The sequence below is a fragment of the Orbicella franksi genome, chromosome 4 (assembly GCF_964199315.1).
Source record: "Orbicella franksi chromosome 4, jaOrbFran1.1, whole genome shotgun sequence".
Taxonomy (NCBI): domain Eukaryota; kingdom Metazoa; phylum Cnidaria; class Anthozoa; order Scleractinia; family Merulinidae; genus Orbicella; species Orbicella franksi.
The window spans coordinates 2,517,301-2,542,073 of record NC_138148.1 but is presented as its reverse complement, the minus strand read 5'-3'; the positions used below and the strand labels follow the sequence as shown (position 1 = coordinate 2,542,073).

Genomic DNA, 24,773 nt, shown 5'->3' with positions numbered 1-24,773 from the left:
TCTCGAGCAAACATATTTTTAAAAAATATATAGGCCCTGTACGGATAATAGCGCCACCTTAAATTTTCGAAAAATTTAGGTGGCTTTGAACCCCATGGACAGAATTTTTAAAATTAAGGGTGTTTTTAGCACGTCACTTTGTTGTTATGGTAACCTATTGTGTCAGGAACATGATACCACCGTGTTCACACTGAGATCCGATGATTAGGTGTTTTTGACACCATGATTGTAGCATCAACTGATAAAGAACGGTTTAAGTGGCCCATTAAAATCTAAGCCCTGGAAAGGGCTGGAAATTGCTTTGAGCCACCTTAAAGGTGATGAAAGGCTGGGAAAGATGAATAGACAAAATGGGACAGTCGTTCCTCGTTCTGTTTCAGTGGATCTGCATTAAATTGTTCTCAGCTTCGTCAAGAAACGAGTCTCTTAGGTAGCAAATGAAATTGCAAAGTGATATAGCAAGTAGCAAGTCAGTGGGACAGACTAAAGCCCGGTTCACACTAGCGACATAACGATATCGACATAACGACATAAGGAAAAGATCAGTTTTATCTTTATGTCGTTATGTTCATGCTGCCGTTGCTAATATGTCATTATGTCTACATGTTCACACAACAAATATAACGTCCTTTTTACGTCGAGATAACGTCCTTTTTATGTCGTTCGTGACGATGTCGTTATGTCGTTATGTCGTTATGTCGCTAGTGTGAACCAGGCTTTAAGATACTCCTTGTTATGTCCATCTGCGGTCAGATGTACGGTTGCAAGACTGAACTTGGTCTGGTGAAGGACGAGACCGATCAGAGCACCACTCCTCCTTCGATCTAAATAGTCCGAATACCCTCCCCCCGGGAATGTAGGCTTTTTCACAGCCTCTCTGTGGAAACGTTTATTGGCATGATCATTCATTTCAGCACGTGATAAAAAAAAAAAAAAAAAAAAAAAATACGGCCTAACAGCCAAACTTGCTCGTTCGCATTCGATAGTCCGCTAGGGGCTAATCGAATGTGGGGCTAAATAACCTGTTTTCAAGTATCATGCATTGATGCCAATTCAATCATCATCATGGATAGTAAAGAGACTTCTACTATCCATGATTCAATTTAGCCTACAACCTCACCTTTGTGTCGCGCGTGCTCGAGAAAAGAACGATTCGCCAAGCGAAGCGTGAGCCAGCTCGCAGACATATATAGCCAATATATGAATCAGTCATTAGTAGCACGAAGTTTGTTTACGTTACACTAGCACACGATTGCAAATATTAACTGATATTCTCGTGCTTCCAGCTTAGAATACTATATTTAAAGAATGTTATATTATACCTTTACATTGAAAATTGAATGGCATAAAGTTTGAAAGCAAAAGTAAACATGAAAGCAGCGCTGTCACGCAACAACGTATCAATAAATTAAATCGTACTTAATAGAAAAGGGACCTCTCCTTGCTAACCAAAAAACAACAAAAGTACATCCACAGAAAAAAAAAATTGGACTTTGTCGTTATCTCAATATGTAAAACTTCAGTTGTTCTTAGAAAAAAAGATTAATTTAGCAATAGACAAAACTGTTTTCTATTAATTTCAGCCTAAGGGGAAAATCTACATTGTAAAGCGTTGTTTGGCTAAAATTTGTCAAAAGTCTTTTGTGTTCAGAACTTAAACAAAGATTGACTAATCTATATGGTATTTTAAGCATAAATAAGTTTTTCCTCTCGTAGAGATGGTCGTTGTTCAAACTACGGTTTTGTACAGTAAGAAAGTATAAACTAAAAAACTATTTTGTTCTAGTTTCAATTTTCCTTTTGACCTTAACCGAAAAATAATATATCTTGATACAACTCTTTACGCTGAATATACAGCCTATCCATATAACTTTTGTTAAGTCTTGTGAGCACATTTATCTTGTAAACTGAGTTTATCTAGTTGACCGGCGATTTCAATGAAGCCGACTCTATTCATGCCTTTTAGTTTGTCATTAGTTTCTTCTTTCAGGTTTTAAGCTGACTTTATTTAGCCGTCTTTATTTTGTTCCTTGATTACATGATGCAATCGTGTATGGCGTTAGTATAAGTAAAGCAATCTGTTGTAGCAGATCCGACGGTGCTTTGGAACCCGTGACAAGTTCCTCTGCCGCAGGAAGCGAGTTGCTCCGAGCTAATCGTTCCCTAAGCGCAGTCGTCCCCATTTTAGAGTTCAGAGCGGAAAACCCGTTGTCACACATTGCTACAATACAGATGATATTATTCCTTGTTACTTCAAAGTCAACAAATATAATCAAATTGAACGGAAAACCCTACAAAATTTAACTGTTCCCACATTTAACATTTCCAAAAAGCGAATGCGAACTGAACATGCACTACACAGTTGCTTCTTCTGGTTTAATTACTAGTAAATACACTTTAATCTATTACTGCTATTTTCCATTTCGCTAATGCACATACGAGACGCAGCCCTATACAAAAGATTTCAACTTTCTCTATTTCAAGCAATAACTAACGATTAATGTTGCATCAGAAATAAGACAAAAAAAATTGGAAAACACGGTATCAACAAAACGGAATCCCATAAAATTAGCGTAATCCTTACTATAAGTTCTCAATTGAAATAATTCATGATAAACCGACTACATTCTATTTTGTTGTTTCTATACATATTTTTATAGACTTTATACAGAATTTGTTTTGCGTGATAAAAAACAAAGTATATTGACGAAGAAAATATTATCTGATAGAGACTCATCCTTTGAGGCCTTGTTGTCGACAATGACAATGTTGTTTATGCAAGTGAACTGATATGAAATATCACATATTTGAACAAAAAGACAAAGCAGAAAATGCAATTCTACACTTTGGTACAAAGATGGTCAAGTCTATTTTTACCATGTAGTACACCGCAGCTATGCTAACATTTTAATAGTTTCTTTTTTTCAAGAGTCACCACAAAAATGAGGTTAGTTCGCTCTTCACGGATCATATCAGACGTAAACGGTATGATTCTGTGTTTCCAGATCGCTAGATTGTGTTGTTGTGTTCATGTCGTTCTGATCGCGATCGCCGGCGGACCCAGTCACGCACCTACTCGGTTTCCATTGACATTTCATGAGTCTGCGGTAAGCGTCACGAAACTCGGCGATTCGGAAGCAGTAAATCCACGGATTCATCGATGAATTACTCAAAGCCAGTGTTCTTGCCCAGTTGTAAGCCACGCCAAAATTATCTTCAGCAAAGGCAGAGCGCAGGTACAGCAGGGGAAACCAACAGACCGTGAAAATCACAACAACGATGGCTATCGTGATTGTCACGCGACGCTCCACCATATGCTCAGATGATGCGCTCCTGCGTGACTGGCCACGCAAGCGTTTTAAAGTGGCCGTTCCTTGTTTTCGGACCTTCAGAATGATTAAACTGTAGCACGAAATAATTATGAGGTAACAGATGCCAACAGCAAAGACTGTGAAATAAGACGTGCCTTTCTTGCTGACCGTGAGGCGCAAAATTCCATAGACGACAGGCAGGGTCCAGGCGATGGCCAATGCTATTTTGAATCTCTTCTTCGTTCGCAAAGTTCTGAAGTCGTGCGGTCGAAGTATAACCAAACAGCGATCAATGCTGATGAGGCAAAGATGGAGGACTGAAGCGGAACACGACATGTTCGCGATCAGACGGAAAGCTTGTGAAACCCCCTCGTGGCATTCGCTTTTCACTTGAAGACCGAGAAACACCGAAAACATCGGTTGTCCGAGCGCGGTGACCATTAGATCAGCAACAGCCATGCTTACCAACCAAAAGTTCGAAATAATCTGTAGACTGGTGTTCGTGCAAACTGTACCAATCACCAGCACGTTGCCGATCGTGCCAAGAATTGTAGACAAAATATTCACCGACAGTAATCCAGCAATGTGTCCAAGAGGTAAATGACATGGTACTGTCGTCGTGGATGGGCTGGTAGAGTAGTTTACAGTGAAATCCATCATTGCGATTTCTGTAACAGAGAGGTAAAATACGTGGCTTCTTTTTCTTTCTGAGGTCTAAAATGACCCTAAGCCGTCTACCGCGAAAGCTAAATGACCTTACCACCAACTGTTAGGATTCCAATAATGCGAGTGATATTTAACAAGGGATGAGTAATAATCATTTCCCTTTCGTCACACGCGGTGGGCACGTCCGGTTCGGCGCCCGATTGGACGAGCGGAAGTACTAATGACAGTTGTGGCCGGGAATTTTAAATCTTTCGTGTGAATAAGAATAGCATGAAGTGTCCCCAAAAACAAACCTTGCGGATATGCAGTGTGTCAGTTACAATTATAAATTCACAGAAGCGTAAATGAGGTAACTAACAATGAATATATATGCATCTCGTTTCCTGTGAGAAATACACAGAGATTAGCATCTTTTGGCGGAACGATTCAAATATTGTGAAGCGTTCAGTGCTCAGAGCAAACATTCAGGATGTGAGGCTTTGGATTGTTTCAAGAAAACGTATTGTTAAATATGTAAAATGAGGTTTTCTTTTAAGTATCAGGGATATTACACAGATCTTGTTTTTTTTCTTTTTCTCTTTTTCTTCATGCAAATAAAACACAAAAGTAGTGATAGCGGAGGATCCTAAAAACTTTAAAAACAGAAATCCCGTTTAATTTTTTTTGTAACGTTTATTGGAAGAGACATGTGGGTCGGATTTTGATATGAATGAATAATGAAGACACTGATTGTAGAGATATGAAGTGGAGAATCCGGTATTTTTGACGAATCAATTATGCCTTAAAATATGTATTTAGATGACTAATTTATCTGTGACTTTTTTCACACGCCCTGTGGCATCAATCTGGCGCCGTATCGCTTTAAATCACTGCCCACCAAATGCCTATAGACTGGAGGACTAGCAAAGACACTTGTGTTGAAAGTATGTACGGAAAACCGAAGGTTTGTGGGACCACATTGCCGCTAGCCACCCACCATATCGGGCAAGCAATCACACTCGTTGCATGTAAACCAGCACGACATTTCAATCGCACCTAAGCCACTTTGCAAATTAGTTTAATTTAGACAAGCCAGAGACAGTATGTTTTTCACATCATTAAATTTCTGTTTTGGGCTTCGTTATCGTTTGAATTACAAACAAACTTCAAAAGAGAAAACCAGATGGTCGTAATTGACAGATAGTTGATATAAGATCGAAAGTCGATACAAGTGGAAATTTATCCAGATTCACGCCCAACACAACGTTAACGAGACAAACATCTCTCGGATCTGTTTCTACAGCAAGTACTTTGACGCAAGTTTGCGAGGCAGTCCTTAATTAAACCAATTCCTCATAACATTACACCTTGTAATATTTCATGATGTTTCTTTTTTAGAAGACAAATTTCCCCAAATTTCTGTCCCATTTTGGGGTACAAATCTCACTTTTATGACTTGGCTTTTTTGTTCGGTATGCAAACATGAATGGAAACATGTATTTTTGTCATCTTAGAATCGGCGAAAACAATGAGCTCCTATAGCCAACAAGTGCCAATGTCCGGGATTATGTTGACTGCAGGGCTTGGCGGCCATTTTTAGTTGTGGTGGGTATATTTGTTCAATGGAGATACAGTTTAATAGCTTACTCTGGTTATCAAGCGAAACAATATCACCGATAAAGGCTAATTAAGAAAGGGACTCTCTGGAAATACCTAAGCAATGAGTTGTATTGAAGTGATAAATCTTATTGTCTAAATTAACCACACAACGCTTCAACTTATTTCAACACTTATTCGGGTGGGTGTTCGTGTTAAAAGATTCCCACTCACTACAATCTGACTATCGAGTTTCTTTATCTTTGTTTAACGAGAAAAATAATATATTCGCTCGTCTACGTGTTTCTTTCCAAAGGTCCGATATGCCGTGATATTCCATGTCTTATAGCGGTTTTACCAGCACAATCTTGACCTCTTGGGTTACGTTTTTTAAATTTTTTCCGCATCCTCTCAGTATGCTTTGGAAGCCAAACATGTGATCGCCATTAAGAAATGTTATCTTTGATTTTATCGCTGAAGCTACGATATGGTTGCTAATTATACATTCATTGCGTGAAGAATTATTGTGTTGTAATTAGAGCCCTCTTCACAGTCTTCACAATATACTAAACTTCTCAACCTCGGTTGAATACGAATTTGAATGATTATTATATCACTAGATGAAAACAGAGCAATATAATATGTGCATGACCTAATTTATTCTGGGATAAATATATAAAAAGTGTACGCTATGGTGAAATCGTGGGTTTACATGACTTGTGGTTTGAGTTATTCGGTGTTAAGTAGTTTGCCACTTAAAAAATTGTCTCTCCCATAAAACAGCTTATCATAATCCTCCATCACAATGCATAGCAAATTATGAGTAACAATCATGAATACTAAACTGGGATAGCAATCAAGTTCCTCACAGGTATTTTAATCTGTCTGACAAGAAAAAAATTCTTGTATGCTCTGCTACGCGTTGGATTGTAATCCTTCAATGACGTAAAACGGGGGAAAATTATTTGTCTTCTCGTCTGAAGGGAACATAATACTGAAGCTTACGGCATAACTCGTAGTTTTAAAATGTCGTCATAAAGTAAATGTCTGGATATCTGTCATCACTTTTAAACTCATGGGCCACATAGCAAGCATGCGTTCACGTCAGTGCCCTACTGTACTTGGTATAGCTATAGTGACAGAAGTATTCGTTCGTTCTTTCCGTTCCTTCCCTTCTGAGTTGGAAACATGGGTGAGGAGTTGGCTCGGGTATGGGTTCACAGACTTTATCTATCTTTTACTAGTTGTAGCACAAGGCAATCGGCTGTTTTTGCCACTGTCTTGAATGAACAACGAATGTGAAAGCCGGACCTATTTTCTACAACTAGACGCTAAGCAATGTAGGCGACGGAGAACGGTAAATTTAATGCGAGACTTCACGACAAGGCGAGACTAGCATCTTTCTTTGCGAGCCTGAGACATTTTGACTTTTTAAATTTCGATACCGAGTTTTAAATTCGAGCGTGAGGCGTTCAGACTCTTTGACATCTCTTCAGACGTCTTCTATAAAAACAAACAAACAAACAAATGAGGACATTGAGACTTTCTTAACCGTGCGAAAAAAAAAACCCGAGATCCTTAAACAGCCCGCTTGTGAAAAAAGAAACCAATACTGCGAGACGGACGTTACTGCTAAAAAACGAGACCGCGTGACCCGTGAAATTCTGCGAGAAAAAAAATTTTTGCGAGACCCATAGCTTTTGAAGAACCATTTGCCACCCCGTTAGTATAAGTTCAGTCTAAAACACGTATTCGAAACTCAGGTAGTGAAGATCTCAAAGACATAAGTTTCACATTTAATCAGGAAACCTACGGTTAACCTAGGTAAAAAGAAAACAAAATAAAACAAGTTTCAGATACACAGGTTTTGTTACACAACTGAAGATCGTGTGGCCGTGTATATGAGAAAAATAACCAATGAATAAAAAATTCTATATAAAGCCGGAAACTTTGCTCTCGTGAAGGGCGAAAACTCGAAAGTAATTCGCCTCAACCCGCGTTATTTATCTTTATGTTACTTGACTGGAGACGCAGTACAGTTTTTTTTTTTTAACAGCTATCATTATAATATAGGGCGACCAACAGAGCACAAGCACGTACAATTAAGGTAAATCGAGCTAATTACAAGGGCATTTGAACCCGAGACTTTGTTTCTAGCGCCACGAGGCTATGCGGCCTCGCTCTTGCAACCGATATGCCATGCAGTTCATAGAAAGAGGATGAACTTGAGGAGAGGCATTTCTTTCGAAATGGCAACCTTAACTATACCAGCGCCTGTATCATCGTAGTTGGTACTGCTTTGCTACTGTGGGGACACTATCAATGAAGAAACAAATATTGTAAATAGAATTGGAAACTTGTTTGTAAGTCCTGACTGGTTGTAGGCAGACCAGTTAGCTACTTGAATACTGACGACAATCCATCCAGCGTCAGGGAGGAGAATTTTGACCCGGGACCTCCGGATTACGAATCCAGCGCCCTAACCACTAGACCACGCCGCCTCCTTAACATCATCCCCTTGTCCCCTCCCTCCTCCTGCGCTTCCACTGGAAAACAAAAAAAAAAAAAACTTAAGGCCCCGTCCACACTAGGCCGGAGAAATTGAAAAGGCAGTAACCCGTCTTGAAAACGCAACTTTATTGACAGCTACGGGTAAGGCTACCTTCGACACTAAAAAACGGATCGCCGAAACGCTTTTTAAACGGGAGGAGTCTGAAAACATTGGCTTTGCGTTTTAGTATGGACGGTAAACATTTTCAGTAAAAACGGAGCTTTTCGAAAACGATGATGGCACGATAATCACGTGATTTCCCTGACCGAGATTTCCCCTAAAACAAATCCAAAATGATCGCTGATTGTTGCGTTTTCACCTTCTCCGGCATAGAGTGGTCGGAAAACATTTGATGCGTTTTCAGAGTGGAAACAGCGTTTTCAAATTTCTCCGTCGTACGGTGGTCGGGGCTTGTATTTGTGTTCACTGAGAGCCAATGACTTGTGCATTACTACAACACAAATATAAACGGAATTCACTCCGCTTAGGAAATGAGAGGAAATTTGAAACCACGACAAAAATTCAAAATATCGATCAAACGCCAAATGTTTGGGAGATGGCATAGAAGCTAGTTCTTTCAGTTAGCAATACCGGCTGATGCGGTTGTTTCAGCGTTTTATCATTTTAGCTTTGAGCGATTTGAACGTAACTTACTTTACCTTTCCTATTTGAGTAGTTATTTTGTCTAAAATACTGATTAAATCCGCAAATGTAGCAGGTGCCGTTTTTGAATCATAGCTCGGCGAAGACCTTTTCGAGCGACGGGAAAACATACCTATTGGTTGGAGCTAATTCTCTGTTAATTTTTTGCGAAATTTGAACGAGATCATTGAGACAATTGTTGACCAATCTAGGGTGTTGTTAATCTGCTTTTGTGGACTTGAATGACCAATTGTTTTTTATGGAACGGAAAAGAACGTTGTTGCGTTTTCCTTTCATTGACCAACACTTAGGGATATAGGAAATCTCATATATCAAGCAACATTCTGTCGGAAAACTTGATATATATTTAGATGACTAATTTGTCAGTGACTTTATCACACACCCTGTGGCATCCACCAGGCGCCGTATCGCTTTAAGTCACTGCCCACCCAATCCCTGTAGGCTTGAGGACAAGCTAAAGACACTAGCGTTGTTTTTTATGGAACGGAAAACTGAGGACGTTGTTGCGTTTTCCCTTCATTGACTAACACTTATAGGAATAGGAAATCTCATATATCAAGCAACATTCTTTCGCAAAACTTGATATTGAGAATCATTGTGAGTGTGCAAAACCTATTGTAAGCTCACTTTAATTAATGGGTAAACCACTAATAAGAGCAGGAAATCCAAACTTTGAAAACAACACACGCAATAAATAGGAGTGTTTCACATGCATAAAAAGGAATTTACTTTGAAAAGATCATGTCAAGTGGCTTATTACAATACAAATTCAGTTACTGCAACGTTACAACAGCAAGATCAAACATCCTGTTTTCTACTCAGCAATCGCGACACTAACTATACACATATTTGTGGTCTGCTATTTGCTAGTATTTTGCCGTAAGGTGAGTCGTTTATATAATTAGCGTTGTTGTAAAGGTATGTGTTTTTCAGTTTTCCTATCAACTGAGAAAATCAAACAATCAAAGTGATGTTCAGCATTTGTGTAAAAGAAACGTTCAGTATTTGTGTAAAAAAACGAAGTGTTTTTATCTTAGTAGAAGCAGTTCCTGTAGCTAATTATATTAGCAATGTACTTGTGGCTGCAAACGTACCGCCGCCTACCGACTATTTGACAACTTACACTTGGTGTGTTTTACTTGTTTTTGGTTAAACAGTCACACACAAGCTGTTGAATTAACTCATCACAAATAAAAGACCATAAAATCCGACACCTAACTTAAAACTGTAAAGCGTTACTCGGATTACTCGGTCATTTAATTAGCAGACACAAGTTTCTTAAGGTCTTCGACCCAGCAGCTGACGGGACGAATGGACTTGCACTTTGAGTAAACTTGGGCTCCCATCTTCTTCAAGATTGGCAGATCAAACGTTAAAAGCTCGTCCGCATCCCCTGGGTTATTCATACAAACAATCACCCAAACCTGCAGGCAACGATCAATATTAAGTCACTTAACAAGTCTTGGCGAATTCTCTCAGGCTAAAAGGAAAGCTTATAATTCTCTCAAAACTAAAAGGAAAGCTTATAATAACTATTATTTGGCCTTCAACTTAAACGACGCTTTAAGACTGAGAAACATGCCTGTTACTTTACGCCGGTTGCAAGAGACTGCAACTTTCTTTTTACCTGTCTCTCAGCCACCACTTTCCACAAGTCCACGATTGATCCCAATTTTTTTGCCTCCAGAGCAGATTTAGCTTCCTCGGTCCAGGTCGAAAGAAGATCTAGCTGACTTATTCCTGGTTAAAAAAAAGAGATTACTGAATTGAATCTATGACTGATTTTTTTGTATTTACTACGTACTTTCAGATCGCGCGTGAGCTTTTTGCAGTAGGTTTTTGTTTAAAGACCAGAAAGAATGGAGTGGTCTGGGCCGTGGCTAGCAGCGGGAAAACCGAGGCACTTGCCCCAGTCAATGTTTTTTTTTCGTTTCTGGTGTTTATAGTCATCAAGCATGGACATTTACTCAGTCATAATTTTGTCTGGCTACGGCCCTGGAGGAGTGAGTATTTGCAAGAGATGAGAAGATATTGGGATGAGACGTACTTTTTTGGAACATTGCGTTCGTAAACAGGAATATCTTTTTGACCCTACTTTACCGTTGAATTTGGACGTACACATTTTACACCAAATTTATGATAAGAAGAAGGATATATGGAAAGAAAGGGTGAAAAGGTTTGTGTGCCGCAGCCGTTTTGTAGGCTCACGTAAAGTTTCTTTTCGAGAATTATATCTAGACCAGTGAATATAATTGAATCTTGGATAATTTTTGGTTGCCATGGTTACCTAAGTACTCCACGCGGGACCGAATAAAGTAGTACAATCCATCATTTCTCACACTCTCAATAGGAGTGGTGTCCAGGCTTTTTCGGCTTCTCTCAGCACAAGTACCAGCAAAATCTTCATAAGGCCTGAAGGGGGTGACCTCAGTAGTGACTTGAACATGCCCAGTTTGCTGTTTCAAAAGGGTTGCAAAACAAATGTCCAGATCCCCTGGTGAATCCACGCTGAGCACTGGGAAAGAGAATAAACTCGAAAACATGTAATAAAGATTGCAAAACTTGGCTATCGTAGCTAAGCTTTTAAACTGATTTTTCTCTTAATATTCTGAGCGCTCTTCATAGAGGAAATTAATTGTTCTTCACGTTCCAGTTCCTTCGTTTGTATCGACAGGCCTTGGGCTACCAATGAACTGTACTGTAAGTTGCCTTACTCTAGCTAATTTGTTGTAATCTCTCTGTTATATGAAATGTATAGTGTTCTTACCTCCTATCAACTTGTTCTCCCCGCATATCTGCAAAGACGAGATTAACAAAAAAAACTTTTAGAACTCAGTTAATTTTGTAGGCTGGCTCCAAAATTACTTTCAGACACCAAATACATTTGAAAGGAGAAATGTCGTAATCTAATGCTGTGTTTAGACTTGAACGGTTTACCGAGGTATCAGAGTTTACTTACCTACAATCGTGGACAAAAGTCTTGGGACAAATTTGCACTTTTGGCGCTTTTGCGTACACGCCAGGCGCGAATACAACTTCACCTGCCTAATCTCGCCCCCCACCCCCCATACAATGTTGAAAACTAGTACGTGCAATTTCAGCTGATTTTCAACATTGTGTTTGGGGGGGGGGGGAGGGAAGGGGGGACAGCAACCCGTTTATAAAGGATATAGCAGCGTTTTCTTCATACTTAAGTTCTAAAACACAGATAATCCGTTACATTACATAAGTGTCCCAAGGACTTTTGTCCACGATTGTCTGATTTTCGCGTCTCGTGGAAATATGCACAATCAGGATGTTTTTTTAACCCTAAATGCATTTAGAACCCGAGAATGTGAACATCTGAGATGAGAAAGGCATTTCTAAGAACTTTTCCACAGCTTTTCCGTATTTTTAAGTGGTTTTGGACCGATCGGGAAGGGTGTTGATCTCAAATAATCTAGAAACTTTTGTATGTGATGGCAGTGAAAAAGGCGTCGCTTGATTTGAATACGTAACGAATTGTTTACATTATGATGTACAGTTTTGCAGATACTTCAAGTACTTAAACGACAAATTTGGTATTTAATTCAATCTTAGTGATCACCTTAACAGTTATTACAGCGCGTTTAAGTATACTGAGGCGCTATGCTCTTTGTAGTGACGTCACCGTTTATTGGTCATCGCACAGTACTCAGTGGCGAAGAAAAACAGTGTTTCGTCAATGTTAAGTATCAACTAAGTAAGAAAACCAGCGAAACTACTTTTCAACACGAGATTTATGGTACTGTTTCGAAATTACTTCACAAAAGTCACGTCACAGCACGCTGGCAGTAAATACAACGGTACCCACTTGATTCAGTATGGAAGAATTGACTTTAAACAATTCTTAACAAATGGAAAGTGAGTACCGTGCTTGCAGAGCTCAAAATTACGTTTTTACTAGCTATAAAGGTGTAGAAAGATCGATTACCAAACACATTTCACTTCGACATGTCTTAAATGTGAGCTTTCGGAAATAAGTAGGTACATTTTAAGGTTTTAAAGTGAGTACTGTTGCTGAGAACTGTTGCTGAGAACTGTTGAGTTATGCAAATAAGGAGTGTCCACAACACTAAAAAAATGTCACACAATATTGTTTCGTAAATAACTAAAGGAAATGACTTCCACTGGCGGGAAACAACTTGCTAATATTTGGTTCGGTACCCTTTCGACCAAATTATAGTTTACGATGCCCGCTCCTGCATGTATCATATTCATGATACAGATGACTTCGAGATTTGACATTTCCGCGCGACTTCCCGGTGTGAAAACCTTCCGTTTTCCTTAAAAAAAAAAAGACTTTTACTCGCTGTTCGACAGAAATTCTTGTCATATGCACAATAATCTATAATGCCTTATGCTCGTTGCTACCTTGAGCGTTAACCATGTGTGTCCTTTCAAATACCGCACGCGCGAGTATGAGATAGAACAAATTCCGATTTACGCCACGCGTTTGCGTTGGGAAAAATTGAAAAGAAAAAAAAATGAGCTTAAATAAACCACAAGATAGCTCAAAAATAATCTTTGTATTACGATCTATTCACAGAGTCGAGAGAAAACACATTTAGACTGTGGAAAACCGCTGAAAAGTGACATTTTGTTTCTGAACTGAAATTCAGACAATCATGGACAAAAGTCTTGGGACAGATCTGCACTTCTGGCGCTTTTGCGTACACGCCAGACGCGAATACAACTTCACCTGCCTAATCTCGCCCCCACCCCCCATACAATGTTGAAAAGTAGTACGTGCAATTTCAGCTGATTTTCAACATTGTGTCGGGGGGGGGGAGGGGGGGACAGCAACCCGTTTATAAAGGATATAGCAGCGTTTTCTTCATACTTCAGTTCTAAAACACAGACAATCCGTTACATTACATAAGTGTCCTAAAGACTTTTGTCCACGGTTGTAGGTAAACATTTTCCGTCTCTAAATGCCTACTGATACTTTGGTAAATGCCGCAAAACACAAAAGATTAACCGAGGTAAAAGTTGTAATTACCCTGTGATCAGACATGGTCACAGTTGGTAACCAAGGTCAAGATGGCAGATATATCCGCTTGTGGCGACGTAATATTTCACTTCCCGTGGTGAGCAGATTGTGGGATTGTCAACAAAGCAAAGCGTTTCTTTTCCAGTTTTGACTAGGCTATCATGACAGATAACGGGGAAAGATTGGATCGATCTTCTTACGGCGAACAATCCGTCACGTAAAAGAAAGCATTGTATTTTTCATTCTCAGTATTATTTACAACTTTCTCTGGACAAACTTCGATCCTTTGTTGTGTAATTATTGTCGATATATTTTGCCACCAGGGAGGATGCTGCATATACAACGTATCCACGTTTCTACGCGTATAACCATGCATACTCTGGGTATGATCTAGCAGCTGAATTTTCGCCGAAATATTATGGAATGAGGTCCTCGCCTATGAAAATGATGGCACCTCAATTTGCTCCTGTTCCGCTGCGGTGGGATCCTCTTCCAAGTTCGACTTCATAACGTTGATAATGCAGCGCGCGCGAATGTTGAAAGATCAACTTGAGTTATTTGAGCCAGTATAAACACTGGACGAATGTACCAGGGTTAAGTAAGTTCCAAACGCCGCTCCATTCATTCGCCGAACCTAACTGATGAGTTAAGTACGGCAGAAGAGCGGCGTTTGAATCAGTTTGGTTCGGCAGGTTAAGTTTGGTGCGGCAAACAACATTATAAAATTCGGCAGGGTCTGTCGCACCATGCGACGTTGGAGCGGCAGCTGATTCACACGGATGCTACTAAAACTGGTAACGAGCAACGGGCAACGGGCAACGGGCAACGGGCAACGGGCAACGTGCAACGGGCAACGGGAGTCTGGGAACGAGCGTAGAGCGGTAATCCGCCCGAGAATTCAACATGGCGGACAAAGGAAAAGAAAAGGGTACAATTTGGGCAAATGTGAGGAAGCCTTACAGTTGTAAACGTGAGTTTCTACCGGCTGTGCCCCCTGATCATGTGCCTAATACGTTCTTGTTATAGCAGAGTCCGATTGGCAATGTGATAAACGAAGCATGAAATGTGGCCTGGGGGAAAAATCGAATCGGTATTATCACAAGCTACGTCCCCAATTGGTCGGGCCACAGTCATTGTTAAATAGAATTTCAAGCCTTCATAGTCTACTCATATCTTCTCAGTTTGTGCGCGAGCTGTCATATCAATACGATTTCGAGGACAAGTGACATAACACATGACTGTCTTTGAACGCGGGTCGTCCGCTGTCTTCGCATTCGGCAGCACGGCGGCCTTTCGGAGATCGGCAAGTCAGTTGGCAAATCAGGTGAGCAGCAGATAAATAACCTGTGGCCTGGCTGCTTTGTCAAAGACAAAATAAATGAAGAAACAAGCAAGGAATATTCCACAATAATGCTAATGTTGTTGAAAGACGACAGCGGAAAAGCGACTGCGTGACACTCGGTATGTTTTCAGATGACAATGATAATGTATCAAGTTACCTGATCAACTCACAGCCCTATTCGAAATACGCAACACCGACAATAATTATAACTTAAGGTGTATTAATGACTTCTCGAACGTACGGTACAATAGTAACTTTGGCAGAAATAGTGTAAGGTACAGAGGACCCATAGTTTGGAATTTAATACCTAAAGCCATCAAGGATGCTTCCTCCCTACAGCTTTTTAAACAAAAACTTAGACAGGCCTCAAGGATACTAGAACAAATTCAATTTGAAAAAGAAGCCTGTCAGATAACATCAAAACAAACGGACTTTCTGTATTTTTAAATTTTTGTCAATTTTTGTAAATTAAGTACTAAGTTTTTGTTATAAATAGTTTTTTTAATTAAGTTTCTGGCAGGTCCCCACCAGCCTTTAGGTCGCCTCAAACCAACCTGTGTGTGTGTGTGTGTGTGTGTGTGTGTGTGTGTGTGTGTATGTATGTATGAATGAATGTACATGTTGTCACGTATCAGGCGAAAAACAGTCTTTATTCTCTGTCTGCGTTTTGTACCCAGTCTGCAGTCTGACTTATTGGGAAAGCATGTGATAATACCGATTCGATTTTCTGCCCAGGCGCTATTTTATGAAGAGTACAAAAGCAAAAACCGACACACATCCGATTCATAGGGCGTTCTCTCCATGTGTCGAACCTAATGCATAAATTACTGTAATTTATTTTTCATATAACGGGACTCGTGATTGGCTCAAAATTGAGTGGCGTGACCAGTCATGCATGAAGCTCAAAGTCGTCGCTACAAATAAAGACAACAAAATACTGGTATGCCTTCGATTTATGTGAAACGGGACTGTATAAGCGAGTTTCTTTAGCGCAAATTCATTTTTTGCTTTTTCTTCGTGATAATAGCCCAGCTTAGTAGATTTCCCTTTAACAAGTCGATTTAACGGGGAGAAAACCCGTCTAAATACAAACACTGAACCTTGAGTTTGAATTTGCCTCCCTAAATATTGCTATAACAGCATGATAACCGGCAGGTTTCTTTCACAGGTCACAGGTCACAGGTCACAATCAAAAAGCACTCAATAAAACTAGCGATGTAAATTTTACCCGAGATTCCCAAGAGGTTTATCGATGTTTCCATGCAACAAACCCTAAGTAAAAATGTCTTACTGTATAATTTTAATGAAAAAAAATTTCTAGGGTTGATATATGTACGAAATGGGTTGAAATGTAGCTTTCAGACATGTAGTGTCACATATATTTTATCGTAATAAGATAATTCATTATGATAGCAAATTGAACTGTTTTATTTCTATATATATTTTTTGGAAATCTTTACAACGAGTATGTACTAAACAGAAACAAGAGGGTCCCCTATACCTACTCTGAAAACAATTTCACACATTGTAATCGGCCTTTTCATGCATCACAAAAAATTCGAAAGCAGCTTCACGTTAACAGAAAAAAATTACTTTTCACGTAAAAATGCAAAGGCTAAATCATGTGTCACATAAAAATACAAATTCCATCCACGTTTCGCAAAACATACAGAACCCTTCATTTTGATGCATCGAAATGCCGTGTGCATGTGTGACACATCGTGACAGACTAGATTCTTGGTCCTCCTGGTTCACTGTCGCTGTGGTTAGTTCTCAGTCGCGTGGAATGGGCAGGTTTTACATCTAGTTTAGTGTAGTTTACGAGCTTTAATGACGCTAAAATCTCCAAAAAAAGTGGACAATTATTCCCGCAAAAGTCGTTGGTTCACAAATCACGCGTAAGTAAATGCATAATTCACGGATCAGTGTAAGCCTCTTTCGTTTTCATATTATATTGAAAGGCTACAAACAATTTATGTTTTCAACAGAAGTAAGTCTTGCCTTTCTTTGGATCAATTTTTTTTATTATTTCAGTGCTACAACTGATTTCCCCTACGCGTTTTTTTTTCTTTTTTTTTGCAGAAAAAAGCTGTTATAGTTGCTCGTGGGACGCACTTGTATGCATCTGTTTTATGACGTTTTGGCATATTTTTGGTGACCTGTGACCTGTGACCTGTGAAAGAAACCTGCCGCATGATAACAGCGAAATGTTAGTCACAGCTTTTCTATCTGGACAGAGTTCGTGAATTCAGAACGCACATTTTCTCGTCGAAAATTGTTACCACCGGCTTCCCGAATTAAGTTCGACGCAAGTACGCCGTCTGAACCAGCAGTCGCTCCAAGTCGCTCTAAAGTCGAACTTAATTAAGTTTGGTTCGGCACATGAGTGGAGCGGCGTTTGGACCGGGTCTTAGACCTTAGTAACTGTTTACCTTGGTAAAAGCTCAAACGTAAACACAGCATAAGAATATTCACAAGAATAGTTTCAGCCTAAATCGATCAGCAGAAAAATAAGAATACTTAGCTTCGGCCGGGAAAACGATATTGTTATATAAACACACAAGAGTTTACTGGAACACAACGGATTAACCATTTTAAATATACCACCACAACTAACCCATCGCGGAATTATAGTGCACCGCCTAAATTGGGCTTATCTGACCAATATGTTGAAGCATCGGTACTACATGTAAATCGATGGTTTAGCCACCTTTATAGACCCGTAACTCTTAAGAGTATCGGCCGCTACTGTCGGTCGACAGATCGGTCACGTTCTAAAGACGTGAGAACAGTGGTAAGTCTTACCTTCCAGAACTGTTTGATTTCCACTCCAGTAGTCGTCACAGGATATGCAATAAACGCCTCGACAATATCCAACCATCTTTTGAACAAATGGTTCGGGTTAATTTCGCGAAATTCAATGGTAGTCTCGAAGAAATAGAGTAACCCCATTGCTGTGAATAGTCAGGCCTGAAGGTGCAAATTATCTGTTTCATTTTAGGGAGGGACCAATATATTTTATCGGCAAGGGCCGTGACAGCCGCAGGGAGGACCGGGAGTTATGTAATTGCCCCCTCACCCCCCCCCCCTGCCAAAAAACATCACGAACAAGAAAAACCGCGAAAAATACTTTGCAAAGCGAGCTACTCGGACGAACGACGTGAAATTAAACAACAAACCGTCGGGCAAAATTCTTGCTCCGAAACATTTGGACAAACCACCCAAATCAGTCAATCAACACTTTTTATACACGTTGCGCCTAAAGAGCTAAAGTAAGCTCCAGCAAAATCTGAACGTGTGTGCAACAAATTTATATAAAAAAGATAAATAAATACCTAAATACATTGAAATAAATGAAGAAGCGTTCTCAAGTCTCTCTTGACTTGAGAATGCTTCTTCATTTTATTTCACCTTATCCAAGTCATCATTTCACTTACCTAAATACATTGTTACTAAACCAATACAGTTAAATATCTTTATTATTTAGTATAAAATAGACCTAATCATAACAAAAAATATTTAAAGGAAAAAAGTTATACTTCCCAACTCGAATACGTTTTCCGATTGGAGCAGAACGTGTCGTGTGTCATGAGTCAAAACTCACTAACTCCTTGGGGCGAACAAAACTCACTAACTCCCCAGGGAAACAACAATTTGAACTTTCGATCCGCACGTTATCAGATCGTGCTCCTTGAAACCGCCCCAAATTTGTGTGCCAGCCAGCATCAAACAAATAATTTTTCGCAGTTTGCTCTGTTTTTGAGGGTTTCGGGGAAACAAAACCCACTGTTTTCCTTGGAAGCAGTCATTAACTGCTTATTGTTTTTGTAATCGCTCCCTGGCCCTCGTGGTACGTCTTGACTAATTTTTAGTCAGTCTTACGTAAATAGCATGTTCGGATCAGGCAATTACTAAATTCCTTTCAGGTGCGTACTTTTCTCCCAAGTTGCTCATTTTCACAGTAATTCAAAGCATTTCTTTTGTTGAAAGCATATTTCTCGTGGCTGGAATAAATGTTAAAGTCGGTATAAAAAGAAGTGTAAAATGACACCCATTTTAGCGTCGGTCGCCATTGCATTGCAAGGAAGGCAAGGATGAAGACATCTTCGTCGATGTGCTCTCTTTAGGCAAGTCCTTATTTTTTTAATCTATGTGTCCTTATTCAACAAGCTGTTTTCGTTTGGTTTCCCTCATCCGGCTCTCAATTTGATCTTTCAATGGTGTAATATAACTTCCTTCAGTGCTGTGAAAGCTTCGAAGTCCGTTTAGTCTTGGATGACACCAGAGCTGGAAATAGGCGAAGTTGAAAAACAGAATAGCAAACATTTTTTTCATGAGTAACTGAATGACACGCACTCCATAGAAAGAGAGAGGATGAGGAGAGGCATTTCTTTCGAAATGGCAACCTTGAACATGACTATACTAGCGCCTGTATCACCGTAGTTAGTACTGCTTTGCTACTGTGGGGACACTATTAATGAAGAAACAAATATTGTAAATAGAATTGGAAACTTGTTTGTAAATCCTGACTGGTTGTAGGCAGACCAGTTAGCTACTTGAATACTGACGACAATCCATCCAGCGTCAGGGAGCAGGATTTAAACCCGGGACCTCCGGATGACAAATCCAGCGCCCTGACCACTAGACCACGCCACCTCATCATCCCCTTGTCCCCTCCCTCCTCCTGCGCTTCCACTGGAAAACAAAAAAAAAACAAAAAAAAAACAAAAAAAACTAAAGGCCCCGTCCACACTAGGCCGGAGAAATTGAAAAGGCAGCTTTATTGACAGCTACGGGTAAGGCTACCTTCGACACTAAAAAACGGATCGCCGAAACGCTTTTTAAACGGGAGGAGTCTGAAAACATTGGCTTTGCGTTTTAGTATGGACCGAAAACATTTTCAGTAAAAACGGAGCTTTTCGAAAACGATGACGGCACGATAATCATGTGATTTTGCTGCCCGAGATTTCCTCTAAAACAAATCCAAAATGACCGGTGATTGTTGCGTTTTCACCTTCTCCGGCATAGAGTGGACGGAAAACATTTGATGTGTTTTCAGAGTGGAAACAGCGTTTTCAAATTTCTCCGTCGTACGGTGGCCGGGGCTTGTATTTGTGTTCACTGAGAGCCAATGACTTGTGCATTACTACAACGCAAATATAAACGGAATTCACTCCGCTTAGGAAATGAGAGGAAATTTGAAACCATGACAAAAATTCAAAATATCGATCAAACGCCAAATGTTTGAAAGATGGCATAGAAGACTAGTTCTTTCAGTTAGCAATACCGGCTGATGCGGTTGTTTCAGCGTTTTATCATTTTAGCTTTGAGCGATTTGAACGTAACTTACTTTACCTTTCCTATTTGAGTAGTTATTTTGTCTAAAATACTGATTAAATCCGCAAATATAGCAGGTGCCGTTTTTGAATCATATCTCGGCGAAGACCTTTTCGAGCGACGGGAAAACATATCTATTGGTTGGAGCTAATTCTCTGTAAATGTTTTGAGAAATTTAAACGAGATCATTGAGACAATTGTTAACCAATCTAGGGTGTTGTTAATCTGCTTTTGTGGACTTGAATGACCAATTGTTTTTTATGGAACGGAAAAGGACGTTGTTGCGTTTTCCCTTCATTGACCAACACTTAGGGATATAGGAAATCTCATATCAGGCAACATTCTGTCGCAAAACTTGATATATATTTAGATGACTAATTTGTCAGTGACGTTATCACACACCCTGTGCCATCCGGTGCCGTATCGCTTTAAATCACTGCCCACCCAATGCCTCTAGGCTGAGGAGTAACAAAAGACACTAGCGTTGTTTTTTTATGGAACGGAAAAGGACGTTGTTGCGTTTTCCCTTTATTGACTAACACTTATAGGAATAGGAAATCTCATATATCAAGCAACATTCTTTCGCAAAACTTGATATTGAGAATTATTGTAAGTGTGCAAAACCCATTGTAAGCTCACTTTAATTAATGGTTAAACCACTAATAAGAGCAGGAAATCCAAACTTTGAAAACAACACACGCAATAAATAGGAGTGTTTGATATGCATCAAAAGGAATTTATTTCCAAAAGATCATAACAAGTGGCTTTTTACTATACAAATTCGGTTACTGGAACGTTACAACAGCAAGATCAAACATCTTGTTTTCCACTCGACGATCGCGGCACTAACTATACACATATTTGTGGTTTGCCATGTGCTGTTTTGCCGTAGAGTGAGTCGTTTATATAATTAGCGTTGTTGTAAAGGTATGTGTTTTTCAGTTTTCCTATCAAGAAAATCAAAGAATCAAAGTGACGTTCAGCATTTGTGTAAAAGAAACGTTCAGTATCTGTGTAAAAAAACGAAGTGTTTTTATCGTAGTAGAATCAGTTCCTGTAACTAATTATATTAGCAAGGTACTTGTGGCTGCAAACATACCGCCGCCTACCGACTATTTGACAACTTATTGGCACTTGGTGTGTTTATCTTGTTTTTGGTTAAACAGTCACACACAAGCTATTGAATTAACTCATCACAAATAAAAGACCATAAAATCCGACACCTAACTTAAAACTGTAAAGCGTTACTTTAATTAGCAGACACAAGTTTCTTAAGGTCTTCGACCCAGCAGCTGACGGGACGAATGGACTTGCACTTTAAGTAAACTTGGGCTCCCATCTTCTTTAAGATTGGCAGATCAAACGTTAAAAGCTCGTCTGCATCCCCTGGGTTATTCATGCAGACAATCACGCAAACCTGCCGACAACGATCAATATTAAATCACTTAACAAGTCTTGGCGAATTCTCTCAGGCTAAAAGGAAAGCTTATAACAACCATTATTTGGCCTTCAATTTAAACGACGCTTTAAGACTGAGACTGAGACTGAACATGTCTGTTACTTTACGCCGGTTGCAAGAGACTGCAACTTTCTTTTTACCTGTCTCTCAGCCACCACTTTCCACAAGTCCACGATTGATCCCAATTTTTTTGCCTCCAGAGAAGATTTAGCTTCTTCGGTCCAGGTCGAAAGAAGATCTAGCTGACTTATCCCTGGTTAAAGAAAAAAAAGAGATTACTGAAATGAATCAATGATTGATTCTTTCTATTCACTAAGTACTTTCAAATCGCGCGTGAGCTCCTTGTAGTAGGTTTTTGTTTAAAGACCAGAAAGAATGGAGAGGTCAGGGCCGTAGCTAGTAACGGGAAAACCGAGGCACTTGCCCCAGTTAATTTTTTTTCGTTTCTGGTGTTTATAGTCATGAAGCATGGACATTTACTCAGTCATAATTTTTTCTGGCTACGGCCCTGGAGGAGTGAGTATTTGCAAGAGATGAGAAAATATTGGGATGAGACGTACTTTTTTGGAACATTGCGTTCGTTATAAGGAATATCTTTTTGACCCTGCTTTACCGTTGGATTGGACGTACACATTTTACACCAAATTTATGATAACAAGGCGGATACATGGAAAGAAAGGGTGAAAAGGTTTGTGTGCCGCAGCCGTTTTGTAGCGTCACGTAAAGTTTCTTTCCGAGAATTATACCTAGACAGGAGCCATAATCGGGGACGGAGACCGTAAGCGCGCGCCATTTCTAGTATTGGGGCTGTCCCTATGATATGGGACAATTCAATTTTTCTATTTTTAGAACAAATTGCGCCATCATCTGCGGCATACGCGCGTACATTCTGCGAGGATTTGCGGATGTAGCGCGGGGAAATGGCTTCAGAAATTCCCGAAATGTTTGACGCTTTTGGCCCACAACTCAATACGTTCATGTCTGTTGGAATTTTACTTCAGTGTTTTCGTCGTAAGCTGCTCCAGTTTGCATGAAGTAAGACAGTGTCGAATTTATTTATGTCCCGCTTTATATCACTGACCAAGTTGTGTTCCGCTGCTTCTTTGACTTCTTTTACAAGAGCTCCACATTACTCACCTCTAAGTTTCACATACGTTGAAGATTAACAGCTTTTCCATAACACAGCAAAAACCTAGTTGGATATATTTGGATATAGCAGCGTTTCAGGACTTCAAAGTTTCCCTCCTCTTGCCACACGCTTGCGAGGATTTCGCCAGAGTCTATCGCGACCGAAAACTAAAAAAACAATAATTGCAAGTTTGAGTTTCGCCTGAATTGTAAGCAACGCTTGATGTTTTATCAAGACCCAATAAGTGACAATAAAGTTTATGTCTGTAGATGCTGCTCAGTTTTGTTTGTGTAAAAAACCAACAAATTGTCTGCTGTCGATGAAGAAGAGCGCCCGCCGATGTGTGTTTTGTACAGTCAGTAAAACATGACAAATTGGACTCTCGCACTTTCGTGTGAAAACGTGCTTCGAACTCAGATAATATCTCTAGTTTTTAAATATGTTTGAAAGTTGAAAAATGTTTGAGCACATATTAAAAGCTTAGCTGAAAATATGTGAATACAGCAGAAATAATCGGCAAAGTTACGATGACGCTTTCTTTAATCAACTCGAACAACGATTTCGGTTTTGTTGGTTGAGCTATCAAAACTCCTTGTCTATTTTATTTTCGCAGTGTACAATTTCACTATGTTAAAGAAACACACATGATGTTAGTAGCCTTTTGGCGTTGGTGAAAATTGTTGCAGCATCTCAGTACAAAAGACAACGAAAGAAATCTTCGTCAAGATTTGTTGACAATTGAAAACACCGACTCGGACTTGAAAGTGCACGCGCTGCACTATGCAAATGAGCTACTCAAAAACTTTTGCAAACTCGCCAAACAAACAGAAACGATAAGGAACTATCAAAAATAGGTCTTGGTTATGATTAAGCATTGTTTGGGAAGCTCTCAAATTAACTCGATACCAGAGTCAGGAGTTTACTTTCATAACTTTTCTTCACAGAGCAAACGCAAAAGCTTACGCGTTCAACTAGCGCGAGCAGATATTATTCATTCACAGCGCGAAATTGAAGTCTTATTTTCGGCCCTGAAAAACTCACCTTTCCCATCAGCTCAGAGCATAAAACGACTTTTAAGAGCCCTTGGACTTATTCCTTGCCTTATTCCCTGCCATCGCTGTGAAAAATCTGCAAGAGAATCTCGCAACTCTCACCATTTGATCACGCAACGTGACAACGTCCACCCAAGAGCCCCCGACATGTGCGTGGATCCGCGCGGATATATGACGTCAGGATGGCGCAATTTGTTCTAAAAATAGAAAAATTGTCCCATATCATAGGTGCGCGCGGATCCCAAGACTTACGCTCTCCGTCCCCGATTATGGCTCCTGACCTAGACCAGTAAATATAATTGAATCTTAGATAATTTTTGGTTGCCATGGTTACCTAAGTACTCCACGCGGGACCGAATAAAGTAGTACAATCCATCATTTCTCACACTCTCAATAGGAGTGGTGTCCAGGCTTTTTCGGCTTCTTTCAGCACAAGTACCAGCAAAATCTTCATAAGGCCTGAAGGGGGTGACCTCAGTAGTGATTTGAACATGCCCAGTTTGCTGTTTCAAAAGGGTCGCAAAACAAATGTCCAGATCCCCTGGTGAATCCACGCTGAGCACTGGGAAAGAGAATAAACTCGAAAACATGTAATAAAGATTGCAAAACTTGGCTATCGTAGCTAAGCTTTTAAACTGATTTTTCTCTTAATATTCTGAGCGCTCTTTATAGAGGAA

At 39.8% G+C, this 24,773-nt stretch overlaps 4 protein-coding genes across 4 annotated transcripts in view; 1 reads left to right on the top strand and 3 right to left on the bottom strand.

Moving 5' to 3' along the window:
• Positions 1-2,083: 2,083 nt before the first annotated feature.
• LOC145485881 (adenosine receptor A2a-like) lies at positions 2,084-4,265 on the bottom strand. The gene has a single exon (XM_081464534.1). The coding sequence runs from the start codon at positions 3,969-3,971 to the stop codon at positions 2,973-2,975; it is 999 nt and encodes a 332-aa protein (XP_081320660.1). The 5' UTR covers positions 3,972-4,265; the 3' UTR covers positions 2,084-2,972.
• Positions 4,266-4,388: 123 nt separating this feature from the next.
• Positions 4,389-24,773, top strand: part of LOC145485884 (uncharacterized) — a 35,960-nt gene continuing 15,575 nt past the window's right edge. Inside the window, exons 1-2 of the mRNA XM_081464537.1 lie at positions 4,389-6,761; positions 7,626-7,659. Of these exons, the coding sequence (XP_081320663.1) occupies positions 6,628-6,761; positions 7,626-7,659 (168 nt within the window). The 5' untranslated portion in view covers positions 4,389-6,627. The remainder of the gene's footprint in view (positions 6,762-7,625; positions 7,660-24,773) is intronic.
• LOC145485882 (uncharacterized) lies at positions 9,494-18,146 on the bottom strand. Its single transcript, XM_081464535.1, has 5 exons — positions 17,925-18,146; positions 11,534-11,561; positions 11,054-11,281; positions 10,394-10,506; positions 9,494-10,190 (listed from the first exon to the last, which is right to left on the bottom strand). Exons 1-5 carry the CDS (start codon positions 18,069-18,071, stop codon positions 10,023-10,025), a joined length of 684 nt encoding a protein of 227 aa, XP_081320661.1. The 5' UTR covers positions 18,072-18,146; the 3' UTR covers positions 9,494-10,022.
• The window catches only part of LOC145485883 (uncharacterized), an 8,618-nt gene continuing 5,030 nt past the window's right edge, over positions 21,186-24,773 (bottom strand). The window contains exons 3-5 of the mRNA XM_081464536.1: positions 24,431-24,658; positions 22,056-22,168; positions 21,186-21,873 (exon numbers count right to left, since the gene is read on the bottom strand). Coding sequence (XP_081320662.1) covers positions 21,706-21,873; positions 22,056-22,168; positions 24,431-24,658 — 509 coding nt within the window. The 3' untranslated portion in view covers positions 21,186-21,705. The remainder of the gene's footprint in view (positions 21,874-22,055; positions 22,169-24,430; positions 24,659-24,773) is intronic.